The sequence below is a fragment of the Rhinichthys klamathensis genome, unplaced genomic scaffold (genome assembly GCF_029890125.1).
Source record: "Rhinichthys klamathensis goyatoka isolate OS25496 unplaced genomic scaffold, OSU_Roscu_1.1 h1tg000631l_1, whole genome shotgun sequence".
NCBI classification, from domain to species: domain Eukaryota; kingdom Metazoa; phylum Chordata; class Actinopteri; order Cypriniformes; family Leuciscidae; genus Rhinichthys; species Rhinichthys klamathensis.
The window spans coordinates 120,869-135,548 of NW_026607078.1; the positions used below are offsets into that span (position 1 = coordinate 120,869).

Genomic DNA, 14,680 nt, shown 5'->3' on the forward strand with positions numbered 1-14,680 from the left:
CTGTTCTATAACACATGGTAAAAAGGACAAGCGAAATATAGGAATGAAAGGTGTGGAAGGTGGACGGAGAGGGAACGGGATGTCTCACAAGGCTGACATCACAAGCACGTTTTGGCAGATGGGATGAGAAATCCTAACCACTGCAACAGACATTACATGAAACCCAATGCACATATTCATAAACGCACACGTTCAGGGAGAAAAACATGTGTCTTCTATAGTCGCTCGAGTATTACTTCAACTCTCCTCTATAGGAAAACAAAACACCTCTGTAACTCTGCTAAATGATTTTACTCTGTCAAAAGCCTCACTTTTCACAAAGACTTTGCTTTTGTTTGTACTTTTCTTGCATTCCTTTTTTTATTTCTTTTCCCTTGAAGAATGAATTGAACTGTGCACTGCAGGGAAGTTAGTAGCCTAAAGATCCCCAGAATATACCAAAATAGCCCCGGGCTAAAATCATTGAACACATTTCTTCTATTTCTTTCCTTTAATAGTTTAAAAGTGCCTTTGTCTACAGAGGCTCAGACAAATCTATTTGAGGTGGAGTGAGGGAGAACCAATCCTCGTTTGGGGTGAGGAGGACACCATGAACGATAAAAGAGATCAACACAGACAGAGAGAGGAGGAGGAGGAACCTTCCTCTTCAGCAAGCAAGTGTGGACACAAACAGGCCATGTGAGGGATGCAGGAGGATGTGAGGAGTCTGAGTCACCATTCAACTACTCTACAGTTCTCTATTTACAGAAGACAGGCATATAAAAATGAACAGACACGCTTCCTCCTATCTTCCCACCGAGATCCCCCCAAAAAAAGAAAAATAGGAAGTTTAAATTTTCCTTTTTTTTCATCTCATTATTATTGAAGCTCGTTCCCACCCCCAAATCAAAAAAAAAGTAATTGCAACTTTTATTTCACAATTCTTACTTTTTTCGAGTTTACGTCTCGCAGTTCTGACTTTTTCCCTCGCAACTGCGAGTGTATATCCCACAATTCGTTCTTTTCTCTTGCAATTTCAAACTCACAATTGCAAATTCGAAAGTCTCAATTGCAAAATAAACTTGCAAACTCGAAATTCTGATAAATAAAGTCGAAATTCGGACTTTTTCATGCAATTTTGAGTTTATATTTCACAATTCTGACGTTTTCCGCAATTGCAAATTTATTTATCAGAATTGTGAGTATGTAGCCTGCAATTCCGATTTTTTTTCCCTCAGAATTGTGAGTTTATATTTTGCAATTCAGACTTACGAATTTGCAATTGTGCTGTTTGTGATGAATAATTTTTTTCTAAGATTAATTCTTAGAAATAAATTTGCAATTGCAAAAAAAAAAAATGTTCGAAAATAGTCTAAATTCTGATAAATAAAGAATTGCGAGATAGAAACTCGCAATTCTGACATTTTTCTTGCAATTGCGAGTTTATTTCTCAGAGTTGTGAGATTTTAACTTGTTTATATTTTTCTAACATATATATATATATATATATATATTCGCAATTGAGAAAAAAGTCAGATTTGCAAGATGTCAACTTGCAATTGTGAGAGAAAAAAGTCAGAACTGTGCGATAAAAAGTCACAATTACCTTTGTATATTGTTTCATTCCATGGTGGAAACAAACTTCCATAAATTACTATATAACTTTTGTTTAAAGAGAACCGTCTCAATCAAAATCTCTCTGAGGATCTAAAATAAACCTATTTGCTTAATTTCAAATGAAGAAAATATCATTATTATATACTTTCATTGAAAAAACAACTTTTGGGTATTTACTATTGCACATCAATGCAATATTAAATGTTACTCTGAAGACAACAAATGGTGAAGGCATAGCCGTACTGTCAAATATTACAGTTTAGTATTTCAAAACGGGAGAACGCATCATGATGTTAGACTACAATCTGATTAATCTACACAAAACGCACAAAAAAAAACTGTAAACATAAAAAAAAAACATCCCAGAGATGTTGATTCACAATTTAGTCCATTGTGTTAATTTATCTTTCATTTTCGTGGATCTACTGAGACACTGCAGCTTATACACTACAGAAGTACATACAGGCTTTGTAGAGTTTGGACTGAAGGGTGCGCGTCCCAATATTGACCTGCAGATGGCGGTACAGGATGCTTTTTGTGGCTGTTGGAAAGAGTCAAAATCAGGTTGATGTGTTTGACAGCTTTTCAGGCAATAAATTCTGGCTTCTGTAAGTGTGAGGGGGCATTAAATGCAAGTGTTTTATGTATATGTGTACGTGTGTGTCCACAAGTCTATGTCTGTGTGTGAATCTTGCTTGTGTGAAGGTGTATGTATGTTTGTGTGTGTGTAAGTGAGAGAGACTGTGTTTGTTTGTGTTTTAATAGGGTAACGTAGATTGGTCCCACTCCAGCTTTCCTTTCACTTTTCCCTTCTGAATGCTAGACTCTTCCTCTTCATCACTGTCCTCGGATTCAGCACTAGAGAGATCTCCTGACAGTTCATCATCCTCTTCGTCTTCATCCTCCTCTTCCTCTGGCTCCTCCTCCCTCACCTCCTCAGCAATCTGAGTCCCATCAATGCTCTAGAACCAAAAGAATTATGCTATATATATTTAGACCATCTTCAGGATAAAAACAGTAAAACTCCTCATGCTACAGAGCAGTGTTGTTATTGTTAACTAAAACTAAAAATATTGGTTACCATTTTTTTTAGGTGACTTAGTTACATTGTACTTACTCAAATAAGTACTGAGTTGTAATAATAAACTACATGTACTTACTATAGAGATACAGTTATTGTTTGGTTTAGGGTTGGTTACTTGTAATTATGCATAATTTACTGTTATACATATAGTACATGAAGTAACGTGTAACTACGTTACCTTAAAATAAAGTGTTACCAAAATTAATTAATTTAAATAAAGCTAATATAAAAAAATACATATTAGATGAAAACCTAAACCTAGAAAAGTTAAAACCTAAACCTAGAAAATTACATGAATGAAAATTAGAAATGTTGCCTTGGTAACTAACTGAAATCTTTAAAGTTTAAAGTGTAAATAAAAGTCACATAAGCACATATTGTAACAAAATGACTAAAATAAAAAATAAAAGCTGATTCAAAATATTAAGTACTATTATAGTAAATGAATAAATTTGACCTACTTACCTAAATGTAGAAAAGTGTGATTAATTCAAATGAATTGGTTCATCATAAACTGTCCTCTCTCTCTCACACATGTCAATTTAGAAAGTTTGCTTCATTCCAATGAATCTGATGGATCTGATTCAATTTAAATGATAGGCCTACCATTGGAAGTTTTTTTCATTTATAAAAATAAATATTGCCCTCTTAAGTAACTTCAAGACAGTGCAAGCTTTTTTGTTTGTAACTTGTAGTTGTAATGTACCCAATTATTAATTATTAATTACAGTTTCATTCGTTTTACTATAGCTAGACTGTGGTTTAACTACTTCAAACTATGATAAGTTTAACAACCTTCAATGTCAAAATTGCTTCCCAAACATTTGTCTTTACCAATGAGGCACTTACTGACCTCCATGGGATTAACAGTGATGTTAAGATTGGAGTCATCCCAGTCCATCTCCAGGTCTTTTCTTCCCTCTTCGTCCTCTTTTGAACCGTCCTGGTGGGTGGTGTGGATGCGGTAGATGCCCAAGACTACAATGACCACCAGGGCAGCGATGCACATTACAATTACCACTGTGGCCGCAGGAGGGGTACCTAATGACACATAGGTAAAGACATCTATGAATGCTACATTATGTTGCTACAAACCATTCAAATGGTTAAAACTGAATAAATTGTCTGTTGTGATAATTATGATAAATGTGATAAAAAACAGATAAATATAATTATTTATTGAACATTGACATATATTGCACTTGTCAGGCTTTCATACTGTACAACCCAGAAGCCCAACATCCTTTCCATGTTAGAGGCATCTATTTCCCAGTCTTTTTCACCATCAACACATTGAGACGCCCATTCTAAGGTTCACTAGCTCCTGTCATACCTAGTTTCACCTCTGACCTGCTGTCAAACCCACACCTGTGCCCCATCTGCCACCTGAAAGTCTTAGAGGCGTATTGCTTTAGTCTCTCTATTCTGCAATTATGTTTATTCATTCACAATTGTTATGACTCACTCAGCCATGCAAAAAATCGATACAATCCTGGATTACAGTCTTTTAGTGTTTTTCTAATGGAGGTCGGTACTAGGTAGCTGAGGTGAAGCTTATTTAGCCGTGTTGACAGAGGAAGACAGTTTGGCACAGTTCACTTAAAGAACAGTGCCGCTAACTAAGACCTTGCAGTCAGCAAGAGAAGGATTGGGAGCATGAGGTCACAGTGCCACCTGCTGTTTTTCCATGTCTCTCCTAAAGCAGTATCCTGTCATCTCTCTCTCCCCCTCTTTCTCTCTTCAGTCCAGAGAGCAGAGTGCTCCATCTCGCCGCAGTCAGCTGTGCTCTGTGTGCCCTTGGGGAGATCACTGGTGTCCCTGGTGTGTGTGCGTGAGCTGGTAGAGTAAGTGTAATTTTCCAAACTCCTTCAAACCAACAATACAGTCTCAAGAGCCTGTCATCCGCTTAGACCAGCGTGCAGAGGTTTGTATGTATATGTGTGTGTGCATATCTGCTTTTTTTTTTTTTGGAAGCTGAATTCTCCCATGAATAGGTTTTTATGACACATTTACTGTCCTCCTTAAAGCCACTTGTTTACAATTTAATGAGATGGTTTAACAAAGCAACAACACATTTTTTAATTAATCACAAGGTAAACCAACTTATTTTCCAGCTATTATTTACACAATAATATCACCCAGGGTAAAATGACTGCATGAATAGATTTAGACAAACATCATTAAGAGGCAACAGGGCTGACTTTACCTGAGATGTGATCAGAGTCTGCTGTATGAACCACCAGTGGATGATGCACAGGTCTCATGTACTGGGATTGGACGGCCATGTGATTGGGATGCTCCACAGACTCTGAGCTGTGCACTACTCCAATCTGAGGGGCGGGGCAAACAGAAAATAGTTTAGAGAGACAAAAGCTTGCTTGTTCTGTTTTGAATCCATAATATCTTGGCCAGGTCAAGCTATTTCAGCAAATGAAGCTTTGTTATGTCAAAAGAATCTGGGATTTTACTGAGAACGTTTTATAATGAAATTAGGTTCATAACAATCATACTGAAAATCATACTGAAGTCTCAATCACATGATGTCTCCTTAACCAGAACAAACATCATAAACTCAAAATAGTTTCCTCACAAAAAATTAAATAAATAATAATAATAATACATTTTAGATTTATAATACAAGTAAAAAACAAAAACAAAAAAACCTGGTTGGTCATTTTACAATTCTGTCAGACGGTCTCTTTCTGTATTAGTGGACAGCTCTTAGTCAGAAATCAAGAGTTAAAAGTCAAGAGTCTGGCTCTGCAAGATCAGTTTTCGGTAACTTTTAAGCACCAAAAGTCAAAAAGTGCAAAAAGCTGAAAGAAAAGCAGGAATTGAAAGAGGGGATAAAGTAAATGGATGATACAAATAATAAAAAAAGCCATGCCCAGTATGAAGGCAGTCTCTGACCTCGAAGTTGAACTCATTGCTTGTGTAGCGTCCATTCAGTTCAGAGCAACTGAGCCGGAACCTTCTCTCAGACAGACCGCCAGGCTTCCAGTTACGGTACCTCACCTGCCTGATGGCCTGTTCATAATGCGCCATGGAGTCAACACCTGAGACAAGAAAGACCAGTGTCAGGAACTCGGTCTACTCAGACAAAAGAGCTCCAGAGCCCTGAGAGATCCTCAACGTGGAGTCCCTGAACAAGTAGGTCTTTGTAAATGTATGTCTAATAAATGTACCCGACACTCAAACCACTTCACAAAATGTCAAGGTGATTTGAATTGCTTGCAAAAAGCCAAATGGTTCAGTATGATAGAGGCAGAGATCTGTTCAAGAGTCTGAGCAGGATCTGGGTTAAAGGATTTTGAGCACAATCGAGAGTGACTTTTAAAGATCAAAACTTTTTTGAAAAGCATAAAAGCATTTAAATTTGACCTACCAGATTTCCATAAAGTGCACAACCTTTCTTTAGAACTGATATCAGCTGGAAAAATATTACTGATTATTTTTCTCATATTAATTCTTTTTAAAGGGGTTCACCCAAAACTGGGTGTGTCGTCATTTACTGATTAAATCAAATACATATAATTTTCTGTATATTCTGTTCACTCTTTTGCATTCTAGGTTCTCATAATGAAAAAAAAAAAAATCATATATTATGTTTTATATTATATTATAAACCCTGTTCTTTTGTACTGTCTATCCATCAAAGATTCCTGAAAAAGTGTATCACGAGTCAACAAAAAATATTAAGCAGCACAATAGTTTTCAAAGTTGCTAATAATAGGAAATGATTTTGAGCACCAAATCGGCATATTAGAATGATTTCTGAAGGGTCAAGTGACACCGAAAACTAGTCAATGGCATTATGGCTGAAATGGCTGCTGAAAATTCAGCTTTGCCATCACAGGAACAAATTACATTTTAAAATATATTGAAATATATATATATATATATATATTGTAGCCATAAGAGATAAAAACATTTAAAAATAGTACAGAGCCCAAACCTTTGAAAGGTAATATTTTCCAAATCTTTTGAAACCATACAATGGGCTTTGTGCAAAACAGACTGAAATTTTATTCCCTTAAAAAAAGTTATTCACTTAAAATTCCCCTCTGCTGTAGCCTTCATACCTTATTGAATTATTCCAACACATGTCACATTGATGAAACCTGCCATTTTGCATTTTAAGGCGACATATAAATGGATACTATTGTTTGGCTTAGGAAGACTTTGAATATAGCACACAAGTCAAATGGAGCTCTTTTATGATGCTTTCATGGTTTTGTGTTTGTCATTTTGGAGCCTGATCTCCATTCACTGTCATTATATGCAAAAGACTGGCCAGAATGTGCTTCAACATATCTCCAATTTTTGTACCATAGAGGAAAGAAACAGTTTTGGATGACATGAGCGTGAGTAAATAATGACAGATTTCCCAATTTTGGCCTTTTTCCTTTAACACATTTATTGCTTATCCACAGCTTGAGGCTTTACATTTTTCTAGCTGCTTCATTTTAGCATGAGTTCTCCATGTAGAATGTATTTAAATCTAGATCTGTATGCATGTATCTGTTTAACTGATTGTTCAACAAGACTGTAGATGTTCAACTGATATTACTACAGTACAATCAGTTTAACATCTACAGTCTTCACATATTTAGTTAGTACATACATACTAACTCATGCTAAATGAAGCAACTGGAAGATGCAATAAATAAGCAATAAATGAAGTCACTGTAATGCAAAGTAAAAAAGAGATAATGAGAAACATCCTGGCAGCAGATGGCTGTATAGTAGATTCGAGACATGTGGTCGACCATACCGTAGATGGAGATGCCAGAGGTAGAGTTGGTGGCGTCCAGATGTTTGCCTAAGAGAGAGCTGTGGTGGATCTCCAGACTCTCCTGCTCCGGGTCCAGCTCCTCTCCGATGACCAGCACATCACAATAATCCAGGTTATGCATCAACTCCAGAATGCCAGGCCTCCGGGCTACACAAACACACAAATACACACACTGGTAGACAGGCAGAGATATGCAGCGGCAAATATATGACCTTGCGCTGTATCCACAAACAACCATTGATTGTGTATGAATTTAATTTCGATGATTTATTGTTTCACTACCCCTGGCACAACATTCGTTAAAAGAAGCCGGACGCTTTTGTTGAACTTTAAATGAAAAAAGACACTAATAAAAAAACAATTGACTTAAGGTCAGTGTAATAACCAGAAGGCAGCGTTTATAATCTTGATAATAATAGACTAACCATTATATAAAAAACACATCCGTGGTAAATATACTAAAACGTTTGTATGGTTACATTGCAGTGAAAATGTGCAACTGTGGCACCTGTGAAATGGATGAATGCAAAGGAGTGAGATTATGTTAATATATGAGCTGTGAAAGTGAGTCATCTATCACCTATGCTGAGGGTGTTGTCGGTCTTGGTGACGGTACTAATGATGTGTATGTCCTTGAAAACGGCCACCCCGACAGGGGCTCGGAGCTGAGCTGCGGGCCAAACCAACCGCTCCACTCCAGCGATGGTGATCCGAGGTTCGCTGGGCGGCATTACCATCACCATCGCCTTGATGTCTGGAATGGAGATGCACGTATCTTCACCGAAACACCTACAAGTTTCAAAATGGAGAGGAGGGAAACAAGAGACTTAACACTGGAGGTGTAAAAGGCCACAGAGTAACATGAAAATAAGTATTCTAAAAACAGAGTTTTATATCTGATGGGATTAGCCATGTTCAAAATATTTGTCTTGTCTATAAGCTTTCTGCACACTGCTTTTCGGCAGATTTTAACACCGCTTCCTTTTAAAGCAATGAGACCATAACTAGTAAAAATGTTTGGATACGCCTATTGGTCATGGTATTTTGCATCATTAGAAACGTTCATTCAGGTGTGTCCAAACTTTTGACTCGTATTATATGCATGAAAGACAAAAAAAATAAAAATAATTAAACAACCAAAATCCTGTGGTAAATACCTGTAGTAAGTACCTTTCAGTAATACATGACAAATGAAAATAAAAACATTTTAAATTAAAGTAATGAATGAAAATGAAAATCACGGAAATGCATACAGGTCATTTGAGTAATCAAAGAAAAATTAAACCTTTTTTATGCATTTAAACACACTTTATTGAACATTGGAATTACCTAAACACACTTGCTTCCCAAAATAAAGTCTGTATCCATTGACATGCACTGGCGCTCACAAACTCTTTTTCAAGCGAGTGTTTGGACAGATGATGACTGCAGTGTCTGACTGTTGTTTTAGACTGTCACCATCAACTTCAGCACAGTCGTACCTCACAGGTGAAATCCACCACAGGACCAATTAATGATGCCGCAATAGTTAGTTTTAAAGCAGCGAGTCGACAAAAATATTTTTAAGAACGCGAGCAGTGGTGCCACCTCCTCCTGATGCCAGCTGAAGAAGTTGATATGGCAGTCAGAAGCAGTGTTGATTAAGACAGAGCCGCTGAAGCGTGGACTGAAACAGACTCGCACACCGACCTGCTGGGGAAATTGGAGTCCCTCCAGCTTCATTACAGCTAGTATGCGAGGAGAAAGGGGAAAATAAAGTGTCTTAGGATTAACAGGCCTCCTTTTCTCACGATGCACCCAGTAATTACTCTTTTTCAAGGGTGAGCCCTAAAGAGCACTTGTTGGTTTACTAATTCATTTATATATTCGCCCACTAATTAAGAACTATCTGTTTGTTCGAGACAACAACCCGCTTTCTGCCACCGTCGCGGGTGGAGTGATGCTTAGCCGTGCTCGAGCGATGGTGCGCTATCTCCCTGCGGTAATTCCTCTCTACGGATCGCCTAAACGCTCTCCCTCAAACGGCCACGGAGAATAGCCTTGAATGAGAAGGAAGGGGAGCACAAAATTGTGTGGAACCAACAAAACAATTACATCTAATGACTGCAGTAAAAATGACGGTGGAAAGTTTGTGAAGTGTAAAAGTGGCTCCCTTCGGTAGACGCACTAAAGTAAAATAGTCGAGAGCATGCTCACTCATTAAAAAGGCTTTGCGAAAAAGGGCAACAATCTTGCTTTATTTACAGGGCTGATTTAAGGATATTGGGAGCTGGTCTAAGACGGACTCTGGCTATTACAAGAGCTACGGCTCACTCCACTATCGACCAGGGAAGTCTGTTCTCATTTAGGCAATCCTCTTCACCAATGCACACCAGACAAGTTCAGAAGCCTCCGTCTTCTTTTCATTCTCTCCTGCTCTCCCTTTCTCCACAGTAAAGTTTTATTTGGGCACATATCAGCCGGGTGCAATTGGATCCAATAGGTTTCATTAGACTGTGTCAGATGACACGATTCCTTCCACTCTTGACAATTAAATGAGTATCTCTAAAGGGAAAAGGACACCCACAAACACACTGTGAATGTAACTGGAGGTGTTTCAAAAGTTTGGGGTTGGCCAGGTTTTTTTTATCGTTTTTGAAAAAAGTCTCAAACAAGGCTGCATTTATTAAAGTAACTGTTTTCTATTTTAATATATTTCAAGCAGCAAACCTATTATTATCAGTTGAAAACAAGAAAATGTTCCATTAAATCAGCATTTTAGAATGATTTATATATATATATATATATATATATATATATATATATATATATATAAAAAATAAACTTTTTTTCATCAGTTTATTTATTAAAAGTACCATCTGAACATAATGACTCAATAAAATGATCCCAAAGTGTCTTAAGAGACAGAATGGAGTCTAATTATCAGTTTAGTTCAGTCTTCTGCAAGCTGTGTCAGAAATACAACAACAGTTTTTAAAGATTTTTTTTTTTAAAGAAATAAGTTTGTCAAAGCTACTCGTTTCAACAACTAAGCTATTGTCATGCTACTAAAAAAAATAATCAAGTTACTGGTAACCATATTAAAATATGCAGCTTTAATCACAATTATTTATTAGAGGAAGGTGAAATCTATAAAAAAAAAATCAATTCTTTCTTTATTGAAGCCATACTAAAATGCTGGGCATGAAAGATAGTCTGGGTAATGATCAATAAACAAGAACCATCAAACCATAATTTTCCCCACTTATTGACCTGAGGTGCTTGATAGTAAAGCCTCTGAGAATTGTATGTGCGGGAAGATGGTGGCAATAAGACGGTAGAGATATAGTGAGAGAAAAGAGATAAAGAGAAAAACAGAACGCAAGATCACAGTTAAAATAAGACAGGAAGTAACTCCTGTAAAGTCTTTGTAAATTATTAGAGTGCTGTAGATTAACAGCAGAAAGTCCATTTCCTGTTCTGCTGAGCAATTATAGTACTCTGTTTTTCAAGTCAAGTCAAGTCAAATATATATTTATATAGCGCTTTTCACAATACAGATTGTATCAAAGCTGCTTCACAGTTTTAATCAAAACAACTTAACAGTGTTTGTTTATTACTGGAAAAAGACATCCAAGTTTGGTAGAGCTGATCAGTGGTATGATGGGTCATTTAATTTGAATATCCCCAACTGAGCAAGCCAAAGGCAACAGTGGCAAGGAACCGAAAAACTCCATCAAGTGACCCGATGCTGTCCTAAAACTCCATCAGATGACCCAATGGAGAAAAAAAAACCTTGGGAGAACCCAGGCTCAGTCGGGGCCAGTTCTCCTCTGGCGTTTATGAAGTAGAGGCCGAATTTACAGTAACTGTAAGATAAAAAATGTATATGAATGCCTGGCTAAATAGATGCATCTTTAGTTTTAAACTGGGAGAACGAGTCTGAGCAACGAACAATATCAGGAAGGCTATTCCAGAGCTTCGGAGCTAAATGTGAAAATGCTCTCCCTCCTTTGGTGGATCTGGATATCCTAGGAATGACCAGAAGCCTCGAATTTAGTGATCTTAAAGAGCGCGATGGATTATAGGGCGATAGAAGATCCGTTAAATAGACTGGAGCTAAACCATTTAGAGCTTTATAAGTCAAAAGCAATATCTTGTAATTAATACGGAACTTTATAGGTAACCAATGAAGTGATGATAGAATCGGTGTTATATGATCATATTTTCTTGATCTAGTAAGAACTCTAGCGGCTGCATTTTGGACTAACTGTAGCTTGTTTATTGAAGATGCAGGACAACCAGCTAATAAAGCATTACAGTAATCTAGTCTCGAGGTCATGAATGCATGAACTAACTTTTCTGCATCAGAGACTGATAGCATATTACGTAGCTTAGCAATGTTTCTAAGGTGGAAAAAGGCTGTTTTTGTAACATATGAAATATGCTTTTCAAAAGACAGGTTGCAGTCTAATGTAACACCCAAGTCTTTTACTGTAGCGGATAAAGTAACAGGGCATCCTAATATGTTAAAGTCGTGCTGTGAAAGGTTTTGTGGACGGTTTTTAGAACCGATAAGTATTACCTCTGTCTTGTCTGGATTTAATAAAAGAAAATTACGCGTCATCCAAACTTTTATATCTTTAACACAATCTGTCAATTTGGATAATTTAGCGTATTCATCTGGCCGTGATGAAATATTTGAGTGTCATCGGCATAACAATGGAAACTAATTCCATGTTTCCTTAGAATATTACCAAGTGGCAGCATATATATTGAGAATAATAAAGGGCCTAACACAGATCCCTGCGGCACTCCATAGTTTGCCGAAGTTATGATCGATTTTTCTCCATTTAAGTAGACGAAATGGTAGCGGTCAGATAAGTATGACCTGAACCAGCTTAATGCTTGTCCTTGAACACCAATGTAATTTTGTAGTCGATCTAAGAGTATTGTGTGATCTATAGTATCGAACGCAGCACTAAGATCAAGTAGAACTAGTACTGAGATACAGCCTTGGTCCGAAGCTAAAAGTAAATCATTTGTGATTCTAACAAGCGCAGTGTCAGTGCTATGGTGTGGCCTGAATCCAGACTGAAACTTTTCATAGATGTCGTTTTCTTGCAAGAAAGAGCCGAGTTGAGCGGACACAACTTTTTCTAATATTTTTGACATGAATGGAAGATTTGAGATGGGTCTGTAATTTGCAAGGTTATTTGGATCTAATTGTGGTTTCTTAATAAGAGGTTTTATAACTGCCAGCTTGAACGTTCTTGGAACATGGCCTAAAGATTAAGATGAGTTAATAATATTGAGAAGAGACTCTTCCACTATAGGTAACCCTTCTTTCAATAGTTTAGTAGGTATAGGATCTAATAAACATGTTGTTGTTTTAGATGAAGTGAGTTTATTTAACTCTTTTTGTTCTATGGTTGTAAAGCATTGTAATTGTTCTTGCGGGGTGACAATTGCGGCTGAATTATAAGGCGCGAGCGAAGATTGAGCGTTTACAATTGTGATTCTGATGCTTTCAATTTTCTCGGTGAAGTTGTTCATGAAATCATTACTACTAAACTGTAACGAGGTATTTTGTTCAGACGACGTCTGTTTATTTGTTAGTCTAGCCACGGTATTAAATAAAAAACCTTGGATTATTTCGGTTGTTTTCTATTAGTTTGCTGAGGTGCTCAGCCCTGGCCGTTTTAAGGGCCTTTTTATAACGTGACATACTGTCTTTCCACGCGATTCTAAAGACCTCTAAATTCGTTTTTTTCCATTTACGCTCTAAATTATGGGTTTCTCTCTTTAAAACATACGTAGTATTATTGTACCATGGTGCTATACTTTTTTCTCTGACCTTTTTTAATCTAATGGGTACAACAATATCCAATGTTCTAGAGAGAATGGAGCTCATAGTGCTAGTTAATTCGTCTAGTTCATCTGTTTGTTTGGGTTCAGGCAGCAGCTGAGTCAGATCAGATAAGCTATTTGAGAAATGATTTTTCTACAGTATACTACATTACCCTGTGTTAAAGTGATAGCTCACCCAAAAATAAAAGTTCTGTTATTTACTCACCCTCATGTTGTCACAAACCTGTATGGCTTTTTTCTTGCGTGAAATACAAAACAAGATGTTTACACCATGTATTGCTCTTTTCAATACAATGAAAGTGGATCCACTGTGGTCACCTTTCCTAGCTTGAATGTTGTGCTAGGTAACTCTTTTTCCACTCAAGAAAGAAAGTCATAAAGCTATAGAACAACGATGGCATTTGTGTGTGTGTGTGTGTGTGAACTGTTCTTTTAAGTCATGTTTTGCAGTGTTGTGCAGAGCTGAGTTTTCATGCTCTGACCTGTGCTGTGTCATGCTGTTTGACGGCATCTGTAATTGTGTTGTGCTGTACTGCAGAGGATGGCTCTCTGACACAACAGAATCTCTTTTATCATGGCCTTTCATGTGCTCATCAGCTCATCTCACTGCAGTCATCACCACTAGCAGGCCTGTCCATTATCCAGAGACGCACAACCACTGCCAGAACACTACATGGACACTCCCCTGCTGAAAATAACAGCTTCAGCACAAGCTGCTTTGATATCATCTCTGTAGCTCAAACAGTACATGGCATTTGCAACACCAATGTCATGGGTTCAATTCCTAGGGAATGCATGAACTGATAAAATGTATGCATTAAATGTAATGTAAAATCTTCTGCCAGATGCATAATGGTTGTAACCTGGTTTAAGATGTTTTAGCTGATGGTGTTCAGCTGGTTTAGGCACATTCAAGTGCCCAAAACCTCTCTGAAACTTGCAAACCAGACCAATTTGAGTAGGCTGGGAGACCAGCTAAGACCAGCAAAACATATATAGTATTATGATTAAACTGATAATCATGATTATTAACCACAATTGTTCTGAGCTGAGAAATTTATTTTTACATTTAATCAGAATTATTCACATAAGCACAAATCAAGAGAACCTCAACTCATATGCAAGGTTGATTTTACATCGTATAGTTTCCTGATTTATTATATTAATTATATACATTAACACACGCTTCCCTCAAAAGCTAGAACAGTGAAATGGACTCTATAGGGATTTCGCACCGGAGGAACCTTTTCATAGTTCCTAGAACTATTGGCAGAAGGTCCCGGATTTTGGCGCATTCGCACCGCAGGAACTAGGACCTATTTTAGTTCTAGGAAGGCTGGATCCCAATTGGCACA

The 14,680-nt window shown here is 37.3% G+C and overlaps 1 protein-coding gene across 1 annotated transcript in view; it reads right to left on the reverse strand.

Annotated features, from left to right (window-relative positions):
* Window positions 1–1,567: 1,567 nt before the first annotated feature.
* clstn2a (calsyntenin 2a) overlaps window positions 1,568–14,680 on the reverse strand; it is a 277,397-nt gene continuing 264,284 nt past the window's right edge. Inside the window, exons 12-17 of the mRNA XM_056241145.1 lie at window positions 8,056–8,264; window positions 7,455–7,622; window positions 5,591–5,736; window positions 4,887–5,010; window positions 3,534–3,721; window positions 1,568–2,558 (exon numbers count right to left, since the gene is read on the reverse strand). Of these exons, the coding sequence (XP_056097120.1) occupies window positions 2,355–2,558; window positions 3,534–3,721; window positions 4,887–5,010; window positions 5,591–5,736; window positions 7,455–7,622; window positions 8,056–8,264 (1,039 nt within the window). The 3' untranslated portion in view covers window positions 1,568–2,354. The remainder of the gene's footprint in view (window positions 2,559–3,533; window positions 3,722–4,886; window positions 5,011–5,590; window positions 5,737–7,454; window positions 7,623–8,055; window positions 8,265–14,680) is intronic.